The sequence below is a fragment of the Pteronotus mesoamericanus genome, unplaced genomic scaffold (assembly GCF_021234165.1).
Source record: "Pteronotus mesoamericanus isolate MK-2021 breed Mesoamerican mustached bat unplaced genomic scaffold, CSHL_Meso_final contig_29, whole genome shotgun sequence".
Classification (NCBI taxonomy): Eukaryota; Metazoa; Chordata; class Mammalia; order Chiroptera; family Mormoopidae; genus Pteronotus; species Pteronotus mesoamericanus.
Window position 1 is genome coordinate 5,351,667 of NW_026555123.1, and position 20,170 is coordinate 5,371,836.

Sequence of the window (20,170 nt, forward strand, 5' to 3'; positions counted from 1 at the left end):
ATTAAAAGGTAAAAGACACAAATCATTTCTCCTTCAGGGAAGTTCAAAGAACGACGTGCAGGCTTCCAGATACCATTCCGTCCGTGTTAAAATGCGGACCATTCAATTTGAGTCTACTATCCAATGGGAAATGCTTGTCACGTAAGGCTGTCACGAGGGGGTATTAATAACTAAGTGTTCAAGGTGTAATATCAGGATATTAACATCCAACCTCAGGAATATCAGAATAAATATGCTCTAATGATAATAAAGTAGAAAGTGCAGGTATCACTTTAAATTTTGGTTAGGATTATACTGTTTTGTTCGTACGTTCCGATTCAGTCTGGTTATCTTTTCACTGGGCTCTGCGAACGCGCCCGAGCTCACCGCGCTCCTCTGAGCGAGCCGGAGCAGCCCTCTTACCCTCGGCGGCGTGCGCGGCGACCACTGGGCAATGTGGCTCTTCGAAGGGTCGGGGACATTCGGCCAGATGTGCTTTTTAATTCTGCAGAGAAAAGAGACACGGCGTCGGTGGCAGCCGCAGACGCGTGGACCGCGCAACACTGAGAACAAGCCAGCCATGCGAACCAACGGTGCCGCCGCCGCCTGTGCCCTGAAGCCGGGACAGCGGCCGCCCCGAGTCCGTGGGAAAACACCCTCGAAAATGTGGAAGGGTCTTAATCCATCCTAGTCAGAATGAGAAACTGTTAATGAGACTAAAGCTAGTGATCAACGTTCTCTTAGTAAGATCTCAAATCGAACCCCAATAAACACCACTTAAACGCTTTACGTCACAAAATGCTGTGGTACGTCCCTTCCAATAATGAAAGAGCAAAAATGTTCACTTCCCAACTAAAAGATAAATGCAACTTCACACTGGTACCCGATAAAAGACGATGTTTGATTTTTCAAAAGGAAGAAAGACTAACAGTATGAAAAGCACCCAGCGAACCCAGGCGGTCCCACCGCCGAAGCCTGCTCACGCCCCCTCCCTGCGCAACGTGCGCGGCCGCGGCCGGGCCCTGCTGGCTGGCCAAGTGCACGGGACGCGGGCCGCCCGAGAGCACGTGCAATTCCGGAATAAAAGCGGGCAGGGAGATCCCACCAGGGCGGCTCTCCCGGGGGAACTACGGTAAACGCTGCACCTGACAGAAAAAACAATAACCCAGATGAACGGACCAACCAACCAATGGATGAATGCCTTCAGAAAACGTACTCCCAGAACAGCCTGAAAAAGAAAACTTCAGTAGCCCTGTATGTATAAAGAGATTAGACCTTTAATTAAAAATCTTTCCACAAAGGAAAACCTCAGGCACAGACATCTTCATTTGTCATTCTACCAAACATTTAAAAAAGAAAAAAAATGCCAATTCTACTCAAACTCTCCCAGAAAAGAGGCCACGTGTCCCCATTACTGACCCCGCATGCGGCAGTCGGCACCGCCCTGATTCCCAAACTCGACCAAGGCCACGGAAGGGGCAGGCGCGGCGCCACCGGCGCGGCGACTCCGATCTCCAGGAAAACCCGAGGACACAGGCATCAGCTGCGAGCCCGGCCCCGGCCCCGGGAGGGAGGAGGAGGAAGGCAGCTGACAAAGTCTGACCCTTGCTCGTGACAAAAAACCCTCGGCAGCACCGATGCAGACGAGATTGTGCTCGACCGTGGCCCCGGCCGCTCGCAGGCGGGAGGCGGGAGGCGGGAGGCCGGCCGCTCCCCCTCAGGGCAGGAGGGACAGCGTGTGCAGGAAGGAAACCCTGAGGAACTCAGAGGCTGCAAGAACAGACGACCTATCAAGGTCTCAGTGCACCAGAGTGATGTGCTTTAAAAAATCAATTGGACTTGTACACATTAACAGTGAACAATTAGAAAGGAAAAAAGCCAAGTCCATTTACAAGAGCGGAAAGCTACTTAGGAATACCCTTAACGTCAGCCCGTCCACCGAAAACCACAAAACGTCGCCAAGGCAATGAAAGCGCAGGCCGGCACGCTGCGCCGTCGGGGGCTCGCGAGCACGAGGCTACACGCAGGCTGCGCCTTCCCCTGAACGGGTCCGCCCTCTCCATGACACTCAACCAAAACTCCGGCAGGGTTTCCTTAAATTAAACTGGTGAACTGGTACTAAAATTTACATGAAAAGGCAAAGAGGCCAGCCCACATCACGAAGGAGAACACGTGGGCGGGTTCCAAGGCCTGCTCTCCCAACTCGCTATGGAGCTGTAACAGTCACGGCCGGGCAGCAAGGAAAGCAACGCAACGGAACTGAGCGTCCGTAAGGCCGCCCGCCTCGTGTGGACAACGGACTTTGGCAAAGGCATAAAGGCAATTCAATCGAAAAAAGCCTTTTCAATAAATGATGCCAGAACAACTAGATATATATAGAAAAAAATGACCTCACACCACACACACAACGTAATTCTAAAGAGATCACAGTTCAAATAATCAAACTTCTAGAGGAAACCAAGGAACACACCTGTGACGCCAGGTTAGGCAAAGGTTGGGACAGGACGTGAAGCCCAAGAGCCATAAAAAAAACACTGAAAAAATGGATTTCATCAAATACTTTCGTTTTTCTAAAGTCACAATTAAGAGAACAAAAAGATGCCCTGGCTGGTGTGGCTCAGTGTATCGAGCGCCAGCCTGCGAACCCAACGGTCGCGGGTTCAGTTCCCAGTCAGGGCACAGGCCTGGGTTGCGGCCAGGTCCCCAGGAGGGGGCGTGCGAGAGGCAACCACACACTGACGTTTCTCTCCCTCTCTTTCTCCCTCTCTTCCCCTCTAAAAATAAATATTATAAATAAAATCTTAAAAACCAAAAAGGTAAGCCACATACCAGAATTTGCAAAACATACACTTGACAAAACTTTTGTAACCAGGATAAACGAAGACGTTGTATAGCTCAATACTAACATGCAAACAACCCAGTTTTAAAGTGGGCAAAAGATTTCAAGACACATTACAAAGGAAGTGTGTGAGCAGCACGCGCGCGAGTCAGGAAAACGGGAACGGAAACTCCGCAGACACGGCACCGCACATGCCTGAGGGGGTCGGCTGAGGGAGGACCCGCAGGGGCGAGGGGTGGCTGCGGGGGCGGGCGGGGGGCACCTGCGGGGCACAGGGGATGGCGCTGCCACGCTGGACCCGCGTGACGGTGTCCGATCAGGCTACACGTGCGCTTGCCCCGGGACCCCGCGGTGTTCACTCAGGACGAGTGGGTAACAAGCACCCCAGCAAGTCCGCACGGAATGTTCGCAGCAACACTCCCAAGAGCAAAACAGGAACAGCCCGAACGTCCTTAACAGACGTGTGATGAACAAATTGTGAGGCGCCTGGACTACAGGCTACTGTTCAGCATGAAAAGAACAAAATACCAGCAGATTCAACAACATGGATGAATCTCAGAAACACATTAGGTGAAAGCTGTCACACGCAAAACTGAGTCCCGGGACGCAGAGGACGGAGGGGCCGGGGGGCTCAGGGCGGGGAAGGGACACGCCGCCAGCCAGGGCGCTTCCGAGGCGGCCGCTGCAGCTCAGCTCGGGCGGCGGCCGCGCGGCTGCACACGGCTATCGGGTTCACCCAGCCGCACGCTCCCCACGCGGGGGCCTCGCGGCGCCACGTGTGCGCGGTACTTACAGGTCTCGCTTGTTAAAGCAGAACAGGACTCCCAGGAGTGTCACCAGCAGGAAGGCTAAGCAAACAGGCACGACGATGGCTTCAATCTCTCCTTGAGCTGGAGACAAGAAGGGAGAGAAGGACAGAAGCTGAGGACCCGCGGCAAGGACGAGGGGGTCCCGCCCCCGGGCCCCAGGCGCCGCGCTTCCTCACCTCTGCAGGCCCACGGTTCTACAAACTGAGGAGGAGACCTCCACTGGCAAAAGGCCCAGATGATTACTGGCTTTTTTTTTTAAGCAATAAAGCATTTTTTAAATTAAGGTATGTGTGCTGTTGTTTTTTTTCTTAGATGTGACGCCCTGCTGCACTTCCCAGATGACAGCACAAATGTAACCCCTACAAGCACAGGGGAAGCCCAGAGACCCGTGGGCTCCCGTTACGGCGGTGCCCCAGGGTCCGACCCATGGTACCGCCGAGACACGCCTGTGCTACTGAAAAAGATGCAATACCGGGCGAGTTTTCTAATAGCCTTTTCGGACTTCCAGGTTGCCCACTGCCACCCCCCCGCACCGATGCCTCCCACAGTGCGCCGGCCACGGCGCCGGCAGAAAGCACCGTGGGCTGGGGCAAGAGGATGAGAGCCGCTTACTGGGGGCTCTGCCTGGGAAGTCGGAGCTTTCAGACTGAACCCACGAGGACAACCCGGACCCACACACGGCAGAACCGTGGCAAAGCTCCTCGGTGAGAACGGCGCAGGACGGCGGGAGCTGGGAGCAACCCCGACACCCGACCTGCGCGTGTGACCTTCCACAAGGAGTATGCGCGGAGCCTTCAGACAAGATTTTAATTGGTATTTGCTACTTTCAAAAAGATGGTACCTCTGATACAGGACTAAGAATCTGAGGGGAACTTCCGTAGGCACAGGCAGCAGGAGGAATGTTGTCACCTGAAGAGCAGTAAGCCGAAGATCCCTGCATAGCACGCGACTCTGTACCTGCCTAACGGGGAGCTTATCAACCAAATGCATCACTGATTGGGGCACTTTACATTGGAGGCATTTTTCCATCATTTTTAAAATTACGGCCGACATACAACAGTACGCCCGTCTCAGATGCACCGCAATGGACTGGACAGACACCGCGCAGCCTACCAAGCGGCCGCCCGGTGCGTCTCGGACCCAGGTGGCACTGTGCACAGTCGTCATGATGTGACTGACTGCGCTCCCCGCGCTGTGCTTCACGTCCCCCGACTTCCCTGTGACAGGTGGTCCTTCTTAACCCCTCCCCCTCCCCCAGCTCCCAAACGCCGCCCCGTCTGGCAACTGTCAACATGTTCTCTGTGTTTCTGTCGTGCTTATTTATTTTTTTAATATTCAATTGCTCATAGATACGTACTTACTGCCATTTTATTGTTCATATTTTCTTCTTCTTAAATAAGCCCCTTTAGCATTTCACGTAATAACAGCTTAGTGGGGATGAACTCCTTTGGCTGCTTCTTGTCTGGGAAGCCCTTCAAACCTGCCCTTCATTCTAAGTGACAGCTGTGCTGGAGAGAGTAACCGTGGCTGCAGGCCCCTGCTTTTCATCACTTTGAATACTTGTCGCCAGCCCCTCCCGGCCTGCAAAGTTTCCGTGGAGAACTCGGCTGCCAGTTTTCCGGGGACTCCCTTTTAAGTAACTGCATTTTTCTTGCTGCTTTTAAGATTCTCCCTGTGTCTTTAACCTTTGGCAATGCGATGACGACGTGGCTGGGGGCGGGGGGGCCCTCTGTGGGTCCACCTTGTTCGGGACTCTGTGCTTCCTGGACTTGCATGTCTAGGTTCCTTCACGAAGTCCGGGGAGTTTTCTGCCACGGTTTTTGCGAACAGGCTTCCGACCCCTTGCTCCCTCGTTCCTCCTTCGGGTGCCCGTGGTGTGACTCCGGACGCCTCGAGTTGTCCCAGAGGCTTCCTACATGATCTGCACTTTTTGGGCTTCTTTTTCTCTTACTGTTCTGATTTGTGCTTTTTTGTTCCCTTATATTCCAAACTGCTGTTTTGATTCTTGGCTTAACCCACTCTACTGTTGATTCCCTGTAAGTTGTTTAATTAGTGTATTCTTCATTTCTGACTGGTTCCTTTTTGGGGTTTTTATACCCTTTCCGATGCTGCTGACGTTCTGAAGTTCCCTGAGCTCCCTCACAGCCCGCGTCTGAGCGCTGCATCTGCTGGCTGGCTTGTCGCCGCTGCGGTCAGCTGTCTTTCTGGGGTTCCGATCTGTTCTCTCACTCGGGCCACGTTCTCTTTGCCCCCTCATCCTGGCCGCCTCCCTGCCTTGGTTTCTATGTATGGGAAGAGCTGCTGCGTCTCCCGGGCTTGCTGGCTGGGCCTATGGCAATAGGTGTCCCTCAGGTCCAGCGGCATAGCCTCCTGCCACCCAAGCTGGGAACGTGGGTGCCCTTCATGTGGGCTGAGTACACCTTCTTGATGCAGTTGACCCTTGATGGCTGTTGGCACGTCGAAGGTCGGCCACCGCCTGTGTTCTGTCCAGGACCCCCCGGCATGAGCTACAAAGCCACCTGCAGGCGGCCGCTCCTTGTGCTGGGCTTGGCGGTGCCCTGATGAGGCCAAGCTTGAACCAACGCCGGCTGCCGCTAGTGCCAGGCCTGGGGCCACTCAGCAAGAGCTATGGGGCTCGTGGAGGCCAAATGCTGCTCGTGGGAGCGATCGCAGGGAAGGCCGAGGCATGGGCCCAGACAGGGCATCCACACGGAAAAGCAACCGGAAACAGCGTGGGTGGGCCTAGAGTCGGGTGGGACAGGGCCTCAGAGAATCCCCAGGGCGGGGCACAACCAGCGGCAGCCTGGTTGCTGAGTGTCAGACACGGCGCCTGCCTGCTGACTTGGGGCGGGGGCGGGGGGGCTCCTGGAAGGAACCGCGGCCTCCGGCAGGCTCCTGTCTGGGAGGGAGCCGCCGCTTGCCAGCACGCTCCCTGAAGCCGGCGGCACGGCCCCTCCCTGCGTTCCTGTGCCTTTCAAGCTGCTGCCCCTGGGCTGGAGCTCGGGGGAGCAAGTCCGAGTAAGTCCATGCACAGGCCCTTTAAGAGGAACTGCCTGGGACTCCGGAAGCTTCCATTTTCCTCAGCCTTCATGCCCACTCGTTCTTACAGTCAGAAGTTATGGGGACTTGTCTTCCCGGCCCTGGAACCCTGGGCGGGTACCCCCAACGCAGAGGTGTCCGTCCCGGCTCCGTGTCTGCCCCTCCTACCCGCCTCGATGTGGCTTCTGTGCATCCCTGGCTGCAGGCCTTCCGTTCAGCTGGACTGCGGGGGGCTCTCGGCCATGGCTGCTCTGCAGCTGAGCTGTACCCTGGATCTGTCTGTGGGGGAGGCAAGTGCCGCGTTCACCTGCACCGCCCTCTCGACCAGGGCTGTGGGCAGAGTTCTGAAGACTTGCCTCGTGGTTGTCTTTGGTGAGCTCCTCCAGTCCCCTTTCAATGAGCGCCGCACAGAGAAAACGTGTGAACGTAGCCCGGCAGCCACACGCTGCTCAGTTAGTCTGGCCTTTGCCACCAGGAGCCCTCTGCGCCCTACAGAGCCCAACGGAGACGAGGTGGTCCGGCCCTGCTGGGGACCAGCCGCAGCGGGCCACGGGCACCTGCCAGGCACCGAGGCACTCACGTGTCTGCCCCACAGTGCTCGGCGGCCATGCTGGCGGCACTGAGGTGCTGCTCGCCCCACTCGGCACCTTGCAGCCCTGTGCGCGCTGTGCCAAGACACCTCCTCCATCCCATCCGCCCACATCCTGACTTCAGAGCCAAAGTGTGTCCCCTCCCCAAAATCTCTATGCAGGGGAAACTCTGCCCACCGGTATCTTCACACCCTTCCTCTCTTCACGGTCTACAGGGCCCAGAGGGCCTTCCATTGTTTTCCCTCTATTTCTTCACCAGCGCAAGGGGCTTGGGAGCAGGGCAGGCCATGCAGAGAAGCCGCAGCAGATCCGTACGATGAGTCTGTGAAGGAGCAGGTGATGAAGTGAAACCAGGAACACTGGTTAAGTCTGATCTAATTTCTGGGGGAAAAAAAAAAAATCTATGCACGAAAAGGCAGGAATACCCTGGCTGGTGGGCTCAGTGCATTGAGCGCCGGCCTGCAAACCAAAGGTCACTGGTTGGATTCCCAGTTGGGGCACAGGCCTGGGATGCGGGCCAGGTCCCCAGCAGGGGGCGCATGAGAGGCAGCCACACACTGATGTTTCTCTCTCTCCCTTCCCCTCTAAAAATAGATTAAAAAAAATTTTTTTTAAACAGACTGGAACATACTAACATGTTAAAAAATTCCAATGAAGGATTTAGGAGTGATTTTTGCTCCTCTTTGCACTTTCTGTGTAGTCTAAATTCCCTGCACTGAACGTTACTTTTATAATTAAGGTAATATTTTAAAAGGTTATTGTTTTTAGTTTTCTGAAGATGACGGCACGACGCTTCATCTCAAATATTGCTGGTTACCCAGATTCCACGGACACGGCCCTACCAGCCCCCCCCAGAAACGGCCTTCGTTGCCGGGCACCCAGCGGTGCTCTGGCCCTTCCGCGCTAGGAGTCGCTTGTCCGCTGACCCTCTCATGCACCAGTCTCTCACCAGCAAGGGCTGTGAGGCTCACCGTTCGCCACTCGTGGTCTTACAACTTGGGGGCGGGGGCTACACGGATGATTATAATAAAGTAAGGCGATTTCTACAATGATTCAAAATGTAGCAAGAGCAGCAGAGAACACAGCCGAGGCCTGGTTCAGGGCGGCACAGGAGCAGCCAGAACAAGCGACTGACCTCGGGCAACACGCTGGGGAAGAGGGGAAAGGTAGAAAAATGGTCAGAGGAAGAGCTTGTGAAAGGGCCCACGCGCGCAGTGACGAGAGGACTCGATACACGGCTGTGGAGGCAACGAAGCTGTGAGGACACTCAGTGCCGTCACGCTGGGCTCTAGCTGTGGCGGAGGGACGGCGGTGGCCCGGAACCGGGGAGACGTGGGTCTGGGGGCCAGAGGGAGGGCTCACGGGCAGGCCGCATGGCGGCGAGGACCTGGGGCCGAGCGCAGGAGCCCTTCCGAGCAGTGCGGACGGCAGCCGGAGCAGGCGGCGGTGGCTGGGAGGGCGCTGGCTGAGCCACGGCCGAGGGGGAGCCGCGGGAGGGGCAGCGGCGCGGGGCACAGGCCGCCAAGGCAGGGCTGAGACGTGCGGAGGAGCCCAGGGGACTGAGAGGCATGCGCTGCGGGAGACCCGAGAGGTCTCCGCGAGCGACGACAGCAGCGCGGGTGGAAGCGGGTGTCGGCAGGCTGGGCCCGAGCTGGAGGGCGGTGAGGGGACACGGGGCGGGGGAGTCCCTCCGGCCACCGGCCTGGAAGAGGAGGGGTCAGGGGAGGGACCGGGGGAGGGCCTGCTCCCGGGCCCTGCTGGTGAAGACAGGAACCGTCCAGAAAGGCACACACATTCTTTCGGGATTTACTAGGGCATCGGTGTTATCAGTCAGAAACAGTTCATGAGAAACACCAAAGGCGAGGGAAAGTATTTTCTGTAGTTTACAGAAACAACTAAAACGAGATCAGTAACGTATCATAGTTTCTGAACACATCATTTGTATGAGCCCAAAGGTGTGCCTTGAACAAAGTTCTGGCACATCAGCTCTGAAAGGAGAGACAGGCGGGTCCCGCCGTGCTCACCGAACTTGGGCGTGGTGAAGGTGAACTCCGGCCCGTCCTTGCCGCCCTCGTCGGTGTAGGCCGCCATCCGCACCATGTACAGCGTGTCGCTGGCCAGCGAGGACAGCGTGTAGTCCGTGTGCGAGGGGTCCACGTGCACGGCTGGAAGAGACCACACACGTGTTACTCAGCTGCTCGGGGCTTTCCTACCTCACTCGGCCTGCATCTGACGTTGCCAAAGTAACAAAAAGGAACAGAAGCGCATTTCATCAAACACAAGTTTCATCACTGACATAAAACCATGAAAACCACCGTGAGGGCGCATCCGCCGGAGCGTCTCTTACAAGGCTGACACTCTACGCTGAGAGCCAGCCTGCGACGGGGAGAGACTGGAACTGGTATTTAAACGACTGAGGGAGAAATAACCTGGCCCTTACCAACTGACACAGTTGTGTTACCTGTTTCATTTCCCATGTTAGTTTTATAAAATATCGTGTAATTTCTGATAAATCCATTCTGAACATCCACGGAAAGCTGGTCCCACTCCAAGACAGCTTCATTCTTCCCCACTTTTTTGGTCCGAACAGTAGGTCCTTTGGAAGGTGCTGGAACAGCACAAAGGTTACTTGGTAACTGGAAAGCACTAGAATTTAGTGAAGTTTCATGATCATGACATTATTTGAGCCTCATGGAACACATCCCGGTTTAAAAGGGGTAAGAGGCCCCGGCTGACACACACAGCACCTCCCACGGATGGGGTCCGCACTCACGGGCTTGCTTGAGGTACGCCCGCGTGGACTCGGGGAGCCCGGGGCCGTCCGCGTACACGGGGGTGACTGTGATTAAGTAGCACTTGCTCTCCGCCAGGTTCCCTAGAGTGAGAAAAGCAAGTTAAACACTGTTCTGTCACAAAAAAAGTCCGATTCCAGGTTTAGTTTTACACTATAGTTTCACGGCCACTGGACTTTCTTGGAAAGCCACGCCTTTGTAACAAAGCGCTGCCTGCCTGCGTGTGCTGGGCTCAAACTCGACCGGGGAAGCCGCTTCCGGAGTCAAAGGCCACTCTCACTGCCAACACAGCAGAGGAGACACTCCCAGCGTCAACACGAGGGACGCCTGAGTTTCCGGTTGGGTTTAAGGGACAGCCGTGCGCCTGACCAACACCCAGGCAGCCGCCCACCATGGGGCCGGGCCCGGCTCTGTCCGTGGGCTTGAAAGAGCTGCTGTCATTCCCCAGAAGGTAACCCAATTTTAAAAGAAGAAACTATCTTGGCCCCGTCACCGATAAGCTCTGCAGCTCAGCCCTGGCGTGAAGCCCCCCTCGGCGCCCGCCAGAGGTCCAGGCGCCGGCGGCCCGAGGCGCGTCTTCTGCCGTGACGGAGGCTCCCCTGGTGGGAACAAGCACGCGCTCCCTGGCCTCAGACCCAGAGCGGCTGGCCCTGCCTGACAGCTCGGCACCCGCGGGGGACGAGTGGCCTCCCTCGCCCGCGTTCACAGCGGCGCGGGCCAGGCCGGCACCCAGCCTGCGGCCCCGGGCCTGCCGGGCCGTCCTCGGGCTCCCACCGTGCGGCTGGCAGCTGCCTGTCTCCCTCCTCGGCCCTGCACTTTCAAGCTGAGAAAGCTGACAAACGAGTCAACCGGTTTATTAACGTTGTGCACTGAATGGGTTCACGGGGCCAAACAGCCCGTGGCGCGCGCGCTGCATGGGGCTGTTTCCTGTCAAGTTGTTCTGTCGCTTTAAAGCCACTTAACGAGGTGCACCCTGCGCTGCAGAGCAACCCAGGAAGGAGCTCTGCCACGTCGCCACTCCCTGTCCCCCCCTCGCACCTGCGCTGCGAACACACACGGGAACCTGAGTTCCAGCCCCGCTTCCCTGACCCAACGGCGGAAGGAGCGCGCGGCTCCTGCGATGCCGCAGGGAGAAGGGCGGGCCCGGGGCCCGTGAGCAGCAGAGGCTGTGGCAGTTCGGTGACTAGCCGTTGGATGGTCGAACCCATACTGAGGCCTAAAGAGACGACCTCACCCCATCCATACACAGACCCTGCAGCCCCGGGGGGTGCCCAGCACACGAGACACAGGCCTAGCCACTCGGAAGGCCGGAGCGCGTCCCAACGGGCCGCGGTGCCTGGGAGGCAGAGGGGCCTGCAAAGGAAAACCCGCCTGAGGGGCCGCGAGGGTCCCCGCGGGCGTACCTGCTAGGAAGGTGCGGCGCACGGAGCCCTCCTCTTGCTGCCAGTCGGGGACGCAGGGCGACCTGTCCGATAGCACGCACCACTCGAGGATGTACTTGCTGGCGGGCTCGCCCGGGGCCGCCCACTCGACCCACAGCGCGCCGTCTCTGGGGAAGGCCTTCAGGTCCCTCACGGGGCGCGTTGCTGCGGGCACAACGCGGACACCGCCGTGAGAGGGGCCCTCGCGATCTGAAGTGTGCACGCTCTACAGCCATTCCCATAACCCTGTGCTCTATCGTGCCACCAGTTTCTGTAGCCTACGATGTTAACATGCATTTCCAAGACAAAAGCACTTATTATAATTTACATGCAGTCTATATATTTGAAACTTAAATTCTTCCTTTCCCAAAATTCTTCAGACGTTTTGTGTACGTAAATTATAATTGTTCTTCTCTAAAAGCTCTGGATAAACAATATATTTAAGTCAGAGATCCCAAAACCTTAAAATAATACCTAAAAAGGTAGGTAAGCATATAACGAGAAGACCCTGATGCTAAGCAGCCGACAGAAAGGGCAAAGGGCCACCTAAGGGCGGTGCACGCCCCCGTGGTCCCCAAGGGATGGCCCCAGACACGTCCGCGCGGGCGGCCTGGCCTTTGCCCACCCGCAGGCACGGACCTCGGAAGTCGCAGGCAGGGAGAACGAGCACAGACGCGTCCGAGCGGCCGACCCCGTTCCTCGCCGTCAGCGTGGCTCTGTAGCGGCCGTCCGTGAGGTTCACCGTCAGCTCCGTGGCCTTCACTGTGTAGTTCTGTGGACTGGCCTTCCCTCTCGTGAGAGTCACTTCATAATCCAAGATTTTCCCATTGGCTTCAAAAGGAGGCAAAGGCTGTAACAAAGTACTTCACGTTAAAAATGTATTTCTTAAACCGAGACTGAAGTTGACTTCTTTGTGTTCACGAACGATGCTGTTAGGTCACGCGTTTCCTGGAAGGCGCTGGCCACGTGGCCCTGAACTCGCCGCCACGGGGAGGCAGGTGCCGGCGAGGAGGGAGGCGGCGCGGGGGTGGCGGGGCCCGTGCAGGCCCGGCGGCCCCAGCCCCAGCCCTTCCCTCCCCCGTTCTCAGAAGGGCGCCCCACGCACGCTCGCGGCCCGCCCGATGGCCTCACGCCTCCTCTCACCGTCGCGCATTCGGATCACCCGAACCTCCATGAACCGCTTCTGAGGCCCTCACGTGAGATCGGTAACAAGGCCAGGTCTCCGCCCTCACGGGCTGTGCTGCGCGGCCGCAAGGCGCCGCCCGGGGCTGGTGACCCGGCCCCCGCCAGCGCGCGCAGAGCTCCGGGTCCCCACGTCTTACGGTCGCTGACGGCTTTGCTGGTGTAGCGTAGGGACTCCCGTGAGAAAACCCCCTCGCACTGCCGCATGGCCCGTATTTACACGAGAGACCAGAGAGGACCAGGGCGGCTGTCTTACCTTCCACATGAGCCGCACGGGCCTGGAGCCGCGGGTTGCGCCTGGCTCCATCTTAAACCAGAAGCTTGGCGCCTTGGACGGTCCTAAAGAAACGACATAAACTTCTTAGAGGTTTGTGTTGTAACAATAAAACAAAATTCTGAAAACTATTCTCTACTTTGCTCTTAATATTCTTGCCCTTCAATCGCACGGTGTCTGTTTTTTTTTCTGTGTGTGTGTTCCCATCCCGGCACGCGATGCCTGGGTCTCCCTTCGGTCAGGGGGATAGTTTGGTGATCTGGAGCATCCTGACACTCTCTTACGATCTTAACATTGTGAAGCTGCAGACATATCCTAAACAATAGCCGAAGATGCACCACTGCCTCTTACTGCTAAAAATAAAATGGAAAACTTCTACTTAAATACACGCTTAAAATCCCTACATGTATAAATGTAAGCATGTCAAACAAATTAAAATAAATGGAGTAAATGCAGTATAAACTTACCACCTTACTTAGGGATGGTTCGGTGTAAGACAATATAATACAAAAGAATTTACAAGATTGTTGTCAGAATCAACAACAGTGTGAAAAAAGCACTTTACAGAACAAAGTATCGAATGCTAGTGGTCAGGTTCTAAAAATTCCTGTAGGACTACTTGATTTTTAAAAGTGTTAATGAATGTGACTGCAAAAATACAGTATTCGACAGAACTGGAAGAAGGCCAGAATAAACCCAAAGCAGGCATGGGGCTCACGAGGAGGTGCCTCCGGCCGACGAGACACAGGGACAGACAGGTCAGGGGGCTGGGAAAAGGCAGGGGCGGTTCAGACAGAGAAATTCCTAAGTGAAAAATACACACGTGGAGAACGTGAAATTATTTTAAAAAAACCAAAGAGGCGGCATATGGGCTGGAAACACGCCCTGACCTCAGGAAGCCTGGGGCTTCATTCACTAAGTGACGGTTCCCAACTTTTCGGCTCCAGACACCTCCAAGATCGACCGGGGCCGCGTCCCATCGCCCGGGAAACGCACGCGGGCACTAACCGGCGCTCCCGGAGCTCCCCGGGCTGACCCGACCACTCGTCAAGGCCCCTGGAATCCGGTCTGAGCGTCCCGCCGCCCTTGACTGCGGGCGAGGGGAGGGGGGCGGCCGGCAGCCAGGGCCAGGACTGCGGACACCTCAAGGGGAGGCCGCGACAGGGAAGGGTCGACGTGAAACTGCACGCCAAGGGACCGCTTCTTGATGGCCTCAGACGAAATCAGCAACACTGGCTTCTGGGGCCAGGAAATGTTACTCAAAATTGTAATTTTATGTGTCAAATTTTTTATACATAAAATTCCCTTTCATGCATAATGATTTCATGCAGTTTTGCCATGGGAAAAAAACGAAAACGAAACCAACCAAGCAGGCAGACTCCAGGATTCTCTTCCAGGGGCTTAGCGAGTGTCGGTAGGGTTAGGGCTGTGAACACGCGCCACCGCGCAACAGCTCTTGGAGAGCGAGGGTCTGGGCATATTTTGCCGGGCAGTGTGATTTTAATGGTTCCGGAAGTGACTCTCCAGGCAGGGAGACCTCTGGACCCTTCTCCTTCAGCCAAGGGGCCTGCGCCCGGCAGCATCTGAGACGCCGGGTGCCCCCCACTTTACCCCACGGGGTATCACATGGGTTTACAGTGTCAGTGGCGTGAGCTACCGGTTATCTCGACGTCCTTAAAAATCAAAGTGTGAGAGACTAGTCCGAATAGGGCGACCACGAAACGGCACGAGGGCCGTGTGGCCGGAGCTACCAGAGCACCCGTCCCCGTCCCCGTCCCTGTCCCCGGTGCACTTACGGTCCTCATAGGTGGTCCCGCTGGCCTCCTCGCTCCAGTCGCTCCAGAAGCCCTTGCCGTCCTCCTTCAGGCAGCGGACCCTGAACACGTACTCTGTGAACGGCCGGAGGTCCTGGACCGTGAAGGAGGACCGGGAGGACGCCGTGTCCTCGGGAGGAATCTGGGAACAGAGCAGACCAACCGGCCCCTGACAATGGATCTGTCGCAGGTCGTCCAGGCTCTGTGAGACCCCAGGAGCGGCCCTGCCCACACCTGGCCCCTTAACTCGGGCCCAGGAGAGAGAAAGACGCAGGACAAAAGGCAGCCCAGGCAGTCAAGGGAATCGATCTGGGAAGTGACTTGGGAAGCATGGACACATCTGCTACCGACCCTTCCTTCCTTCCTCCCTCCCAGTGGGCCCACACCACCGCCGGCCTCAGCAGGGAAAGAAGGCCCGTTCCGGTCAGAATCCCAGTTGGGGAGAGTGTACGGAGGGGGCGCGGGCAGAGGACAGCAAAGCCTTAGGCAGCGTGGCCAGCACTCCGGGGCCACAGTGGGGCCCGCCCCGCGGCCCAGAGGGGAGGTGCCGGCGCCTGGCAGCAGGGCAGGGCCGGGCCGGGCCGCCCAAGGGTGGCAGCGACCTGGGCTCCGGAGGGAGCGGCCAAGCGAGTGAGAGGATCCTGCTCCCTCTTCTCCCGCCTGCCAGACCCCTCTGCCCGGTCCCCCAACTCCACGGGGGGCGGCCGCAGGGAGCAGAAGCCACAGACGGACCCCGCTCAGGGCCGCGTGCCCAGACAGCGAGCAGGGCGGAGAGGGGCCTGGGAAGCGAGACGGAGACACGCGCAGCCCGCCAAGGAAAACTAAAGCCACTGCTGTCGACACACTTGGCCTTTAGGAAGAAGAGGAGAGTAAGTATAAATAACTGGTTCTTTCTACTGCTCTGAGCTTTCAACACGGGATACGAAATAGGCGTCAGCCTTTTTTGTGCCAACAAATTAAGGCTCTAAGCTACTGACACTGTCCCAGAGGATTCGGGTGTGCGCCCCGCCCACCAGGAAGCCCCGGCGCCCCGGGCCTGCTGCCGCTCCTGACCGCCGCCCGGCCCTGCAGACAGCAGGCACAAGCGGGAAGGTCCCGGGTTCCCCTGCGAGCGCGGCCCGCGGCTGGAGGGACAGCCTGCGAAGGGCTGCGAGTGCTCCTTCCGCTGCCGGCACCGCCTCCGGGCCCGCGGTCCTTTCCTTTCCAGCCTTCCGAGCCCCCACCGGGCCCTTCCTGGCCGCACGCGGTGCACTTCCGGTCAAGGGCTGGCCAGCGAGTGGTCTCCGCGGTGGGCAAGAGCGCGCCACTGCGGATGCCGGGGGACCGGCCGGGCACGGCCGTGCTCCGTCCGCTTCGCTTAGAAAGCAGGCGGCGGCCTGAGGCTGGGCCCACCAGCCCCTGCGCGCCCTTCTCCCCACAACCCCCCGCTTTCACGCCTCCGCTCCATCTGCTCGTCATTCGTGTTCCCTTCACCTTCCACCAAAAACGCTCTTTTCTGTCACCCTGCGCTACTTCCTTATTTCACTTAAAACTACTGTATTCAGCAAGACTGTCCTTTCTTCCGGATGTCTTCCTGTTTGCCCTCGCCTGAAGTGCAGGTCTGGAGGAGGTCCAGCGCGGTATCGCACGTGCAACAGTCAGGAAAGCACCGCGCCCCGCAGCTTAGAGGGCTGCACGAAAAGCTGCTGAACACAAAGTCGCCTTCTATTTACCTGGCTCCAAGCTGGGGCATCTCTGGTCCTGTACCGAATGTCGTATTTCAGTCCCATTATGGCCATGATATTCGGGTTGATCCATGTCAATTTCAAGATACTGGACAGTTCCTCTGAGCTGCTCACTGACAAATTACGTGGCGGATTGGGCTTCACTAAAGAGTAAAACAAACCCTTGTGTTTATCAACTTCTCACACAAACCCAAATACACACTTCTTATTTTCTTACTTTGAAGCACTTGTTTGTTCCCACTAACGAGCCGACTGCTTTGACAACAAGTCACTGTCACGGAAGGAAAGTCCCTCCACTGACGCCTCTCGTTGGTTTATTACTTCTGTTAATCTTTTCTGGTTCAGACACCAAAAAACAAATATATACAACATAACAATTTAAAAAAGAATGAAAATGAAACATCTATACTATGGTCATGGCCCTGTATAGTGTTTGGTAACCAAATACCAGGAGATAACATTCAATGTGAAAATAGCTGTGAGCGTGGTTGGTTCCTTTTTCCTTTTTCCGTATTATTTTTAATGCTGTTGGTAAAATGCATTTGTAAAAGTCACAAGTAAAGTAAATGCTTGTTCCTACATTCGTCAGAAGCGAGAAACTACTTCAGAAACCGCTGTACGTTTAATGACTCCTCAGGCCGGGGGAGCCTACCTCTATCCACCGGGTCGAAGTTGAGGTGCGCGGACACGGCCTTGCCCAGCGCGTTCTCCGCCTCCACCCAGACCTCGATGTTGACGAAGTACACGGGCAAGTAGTCCACAGTGCAGGAGGTGGGCGCCTCGCGCTTCGCTTTGCAATCCGCAAACTTCTCTGTTGCCCTAAATACAGACACGGAGGGATCAGCTGTTAAAACTAGATCTGAAAAAATGAGAGGGAAAGAGGCTCCTTGACAAGAGTCTGGTGAGACCTAGATTATTATAGCTTAGGATAAATAAATTAATTCCAGTAAATTTGAAGTAAACTGACTGCTGAAAACAAAATTCCTTAAAAACTAACCTGCTTTTCTTTAAAACTGAGTTTGCGCTACATCTTAAACACAGAAACATCTTCCTATTTTTATCCTGGGAACATCACATCCGGAGTGTTACGCTCCCCCACCGGCTCATCCCCAGAAATTGCCCGTGTCCTGCAGGCTCAGCAGCGGCTCTTTCCTTCTCTGCCATGGGGTCCGTGCCGCGCCACCAGTGCCCTTCTGCAGGCACAACGCTCGCGGGGGCCGGGAGGGCGGGGGGGGCGTTCCTGGCCCTGCCCGGCGGCGCACGGTTACTGCGCCGCCCCGACGTGCCCCAGCTGCGGGCGCGATCTCTGGTCAGGGCACGTATGAGAGGCAACCAGTGAATGCATCAGTGAGGGGAACAAGACACCAATGTCTCTCTCAAATCAATAAATTTAAAAAACTGTCTTTAAAGAATTCCTATCACCCAGAAAATGCCCTCAGCCTCTTTCCATCGAACCAGGCAACCACTGTCTGAGCTCCATCACTGTGGAAAGTGACATGACATTTCTACACTCACTCACATATATTTAGATTATATGCCAACAAAGAGTATTTATATACGCACATTATTTTTTAAAATAAGAGTGATAAATCAAACCCGAACCAAACCAGGGAACCTGGGGAAAGGAGGAGAGGAGGACCAGAGACGGGGAAGGGAGACGCCTGTGACGTCCATGCACCGTGTTTGATAAATTCGACTTTTTGGTTAACTCTTTTCCATTTTAAAGACAATTCCTAAAGAATAAAAGCAAAATGAGGCTCTGGCGGGACAGCTGAGTTGTTCAGAGCGTTGTCCGGACACCCCAAGGTTGCCAGTTCGGTCCCCGGTCAGGGCACACGCAGGACTCGACCAGTGCACGCACTGCCAGTGGAACAGCGAATCAGTGTCTCTCCCCCCACCGCCCCCTGAAATAATTTAAAAAAGTTTTTTTAAAAGACAAAATGAAACCTATGAACTCTTCTACAGAGCTAGTGAAAAGCACAACTATTTTAGGTATCTTTAAAATAGCAACTTAACTATATCTCCTCAGTGAAAGAAAACAATCTTAAAATTCTCAGTATTCCCCTGAAGAAGCTGGGAAAGCACAGCAGCCAGGGAACGCATTCCCGCGGCCCAGACTCCAGCCTCGGAGGCGCATCCCACACTGCGTGGGGCCACGGCTAGTGGGGAAGTGGCTGGTTTTAGGTTTGGGGCAAGGAATATATTAAGGTAAACCTGGAAAATCACATCACATCAAAACCCAAGGAAGCCATCAAAGGCTAATGAAGCGGCGTCACCAGGGTGAGCCATCGGAGCAAGTCCCCACTAACCACAGATGAAGCGATGGCAGAGTCTGGAAGAATAACCGTAACAGACAGAAACACATCGAAACATTTAGAAATAAGAATTCATAATGAGGGGGAAGACCCCTCATTAACTACCTCTGGAAGATACCAGGGAATCAACTCGTTATCAAGCCGTTTAATACTGGGAACTATCAAGACTATTTTGTCTCACACACATTGTGCGTCTGGGTCCCCAAAAGCTGAGGAAGGGAAGCTGTAGGTGTGTCGGGCCAAACCAAAAAACAGACCGGCTCGATTTTGTACCTCAGGTACAAAGGCTGTTTGCAGGTGGCTGCGCGAACCTCTCAGTAACAACCACCGGGGGGCGACAGGGTTCAATCCCCAACACTGGCCGAGTCCTGAGAACCTTTCACAAAAGAGCACCCGCTGTCTGACGCCCCTCGTAGGAGCCTCCGGGACAGGCACCAAGGCCCAGCGAAGACAGCAGCCAGGAGGAGCCGCCCAGTGGGCGGCAGGCGGCTGGGCGGGCCGGGGCTCGGCACAGCTCCGGGGGCGCCAGCGGCGCGGCCTGTCCGGCGGGGGCTGGGCTACACGGGCGTGGGCAGGAGCAGAGCCCGCTGAAGGGCACATTCAAGGCGAGGGCACATCTAAGTGCCCGGATGTGTACGATACACGCGAATTTCACCAAAAACCAAAAGCACGCCCAGGAACACCTACCCAACGACACGCGCGCTGAGGTGTTCAGGGGAGGCACAGCCGCGTCCGCCGCCCGCTCCCAAGGGGGGGAAGCGGCGGACGGAGAGGACGCACGGCCAGACCCACGGCGCAGCAAACACAGCAGAGCGCCGCTGCAGCTGTGGGGTCCAGGTGACGGGCACGTGCGAAATTCCCCAGGCTTCTGTTTGACAACTAATGGGGAATTTTATAACGAATGGGCCGGGCTGGCAACACCTGCGGCCACCGCGCGGTCCCCGGGTCGGAGAGCGAGGGACCACCGGGCGGCGGGGTGGTTCCCGACGGGCACGCGCGTCCCTCCTGGTCAGTTTTGGAAAAAAAGTCAAAGCCGCATTTGATCGAGTGTTTAGATCTAGCAGCAATTTCTAGGAACCAGAGGGCCAGGAACGTCGAACAATGTGAAACCGCCCTTTTAACGAGTGAGCCACCACAGGGGGAAGCAGGGCGAGCCCCCAGCCCCCGGAGAGGGGGCGGACCCGCTTGCAAAGCAGAGGCCGCTGGCGTCGCGATTTGGACGGATGTGAAAATATGCACATTTATAAGACAGCTGGGAAAACCGAACACCAACAGGAAGTGCGGGGACAATGCGAAGGTCTTCTCAACTCCATCTGGGTGTGAGTGTGACCTCGGGTCATTTTTCAAGGTGTCCTCATCGGCTGGAGGGTGCACTACAGTGCTCCCTGGTGA

At 56.3% G+C, this 20,170-nt stretch overlaps 1 protein-coding gene across 1 annotated transcript in view; it reads right to left on the reverse strand.

Annotated features, from left to right (window-relative positions):
• IL6ST (interleukin 6 cytokine family signal transducer) overlaps positions 1 to 20,170 on the reverse strand; it is a 41,819-nt gene that overhangs the window by 3,080 nt on the left and 18,569 nt on the right. The window contains exons 5-15 of the mRNA XM_054575349.1: positions 17,116 to 17,282; positions 16,452 to 16,606; positions 14,722 to 14,881; positions 12,908 to 12,990; positions 12,109 to 12,319; positions 11,452 to 11,634; positions 10,030 to 10,131; positions 9,718 to 9,864; positions 9,281 to 9,421; positions 3,612 to 3,708; positions 403 to 484 (exon numbers count right to left, since the gene is read on the reverse strand). Coding sequence (XP_054431324.1) covers positions 403 to 484; positions 3,612 to 3,708; positions 9,281 to 9,421; positions 9,718 to 9,864; positions 10,030 to 10,131; positions 11,452 to 11,634; positions 12,109 to 12,319; positions 12,908 to 12,990; positions 14,722 to 14,881; positions 16,452 to 16,606; positions 17,116 to 17,282 — 1,528 coding nt within the window. The remainder of the gene's footprint in view (positions 1 to 402; positions 485 to 3,611; positions 3,709 to 9,280; positions 9,422 to 9,717; positions 9,865 to 10,029; positions 10,132 to 11,451; positions 11,635 to 12,108; positions 12,320 to 12,907; positions 12,991 to 14,721; positions 14,882 to 16,451; positions 16,607 to 17,115; positions 17,283 to 20,170) is intronic.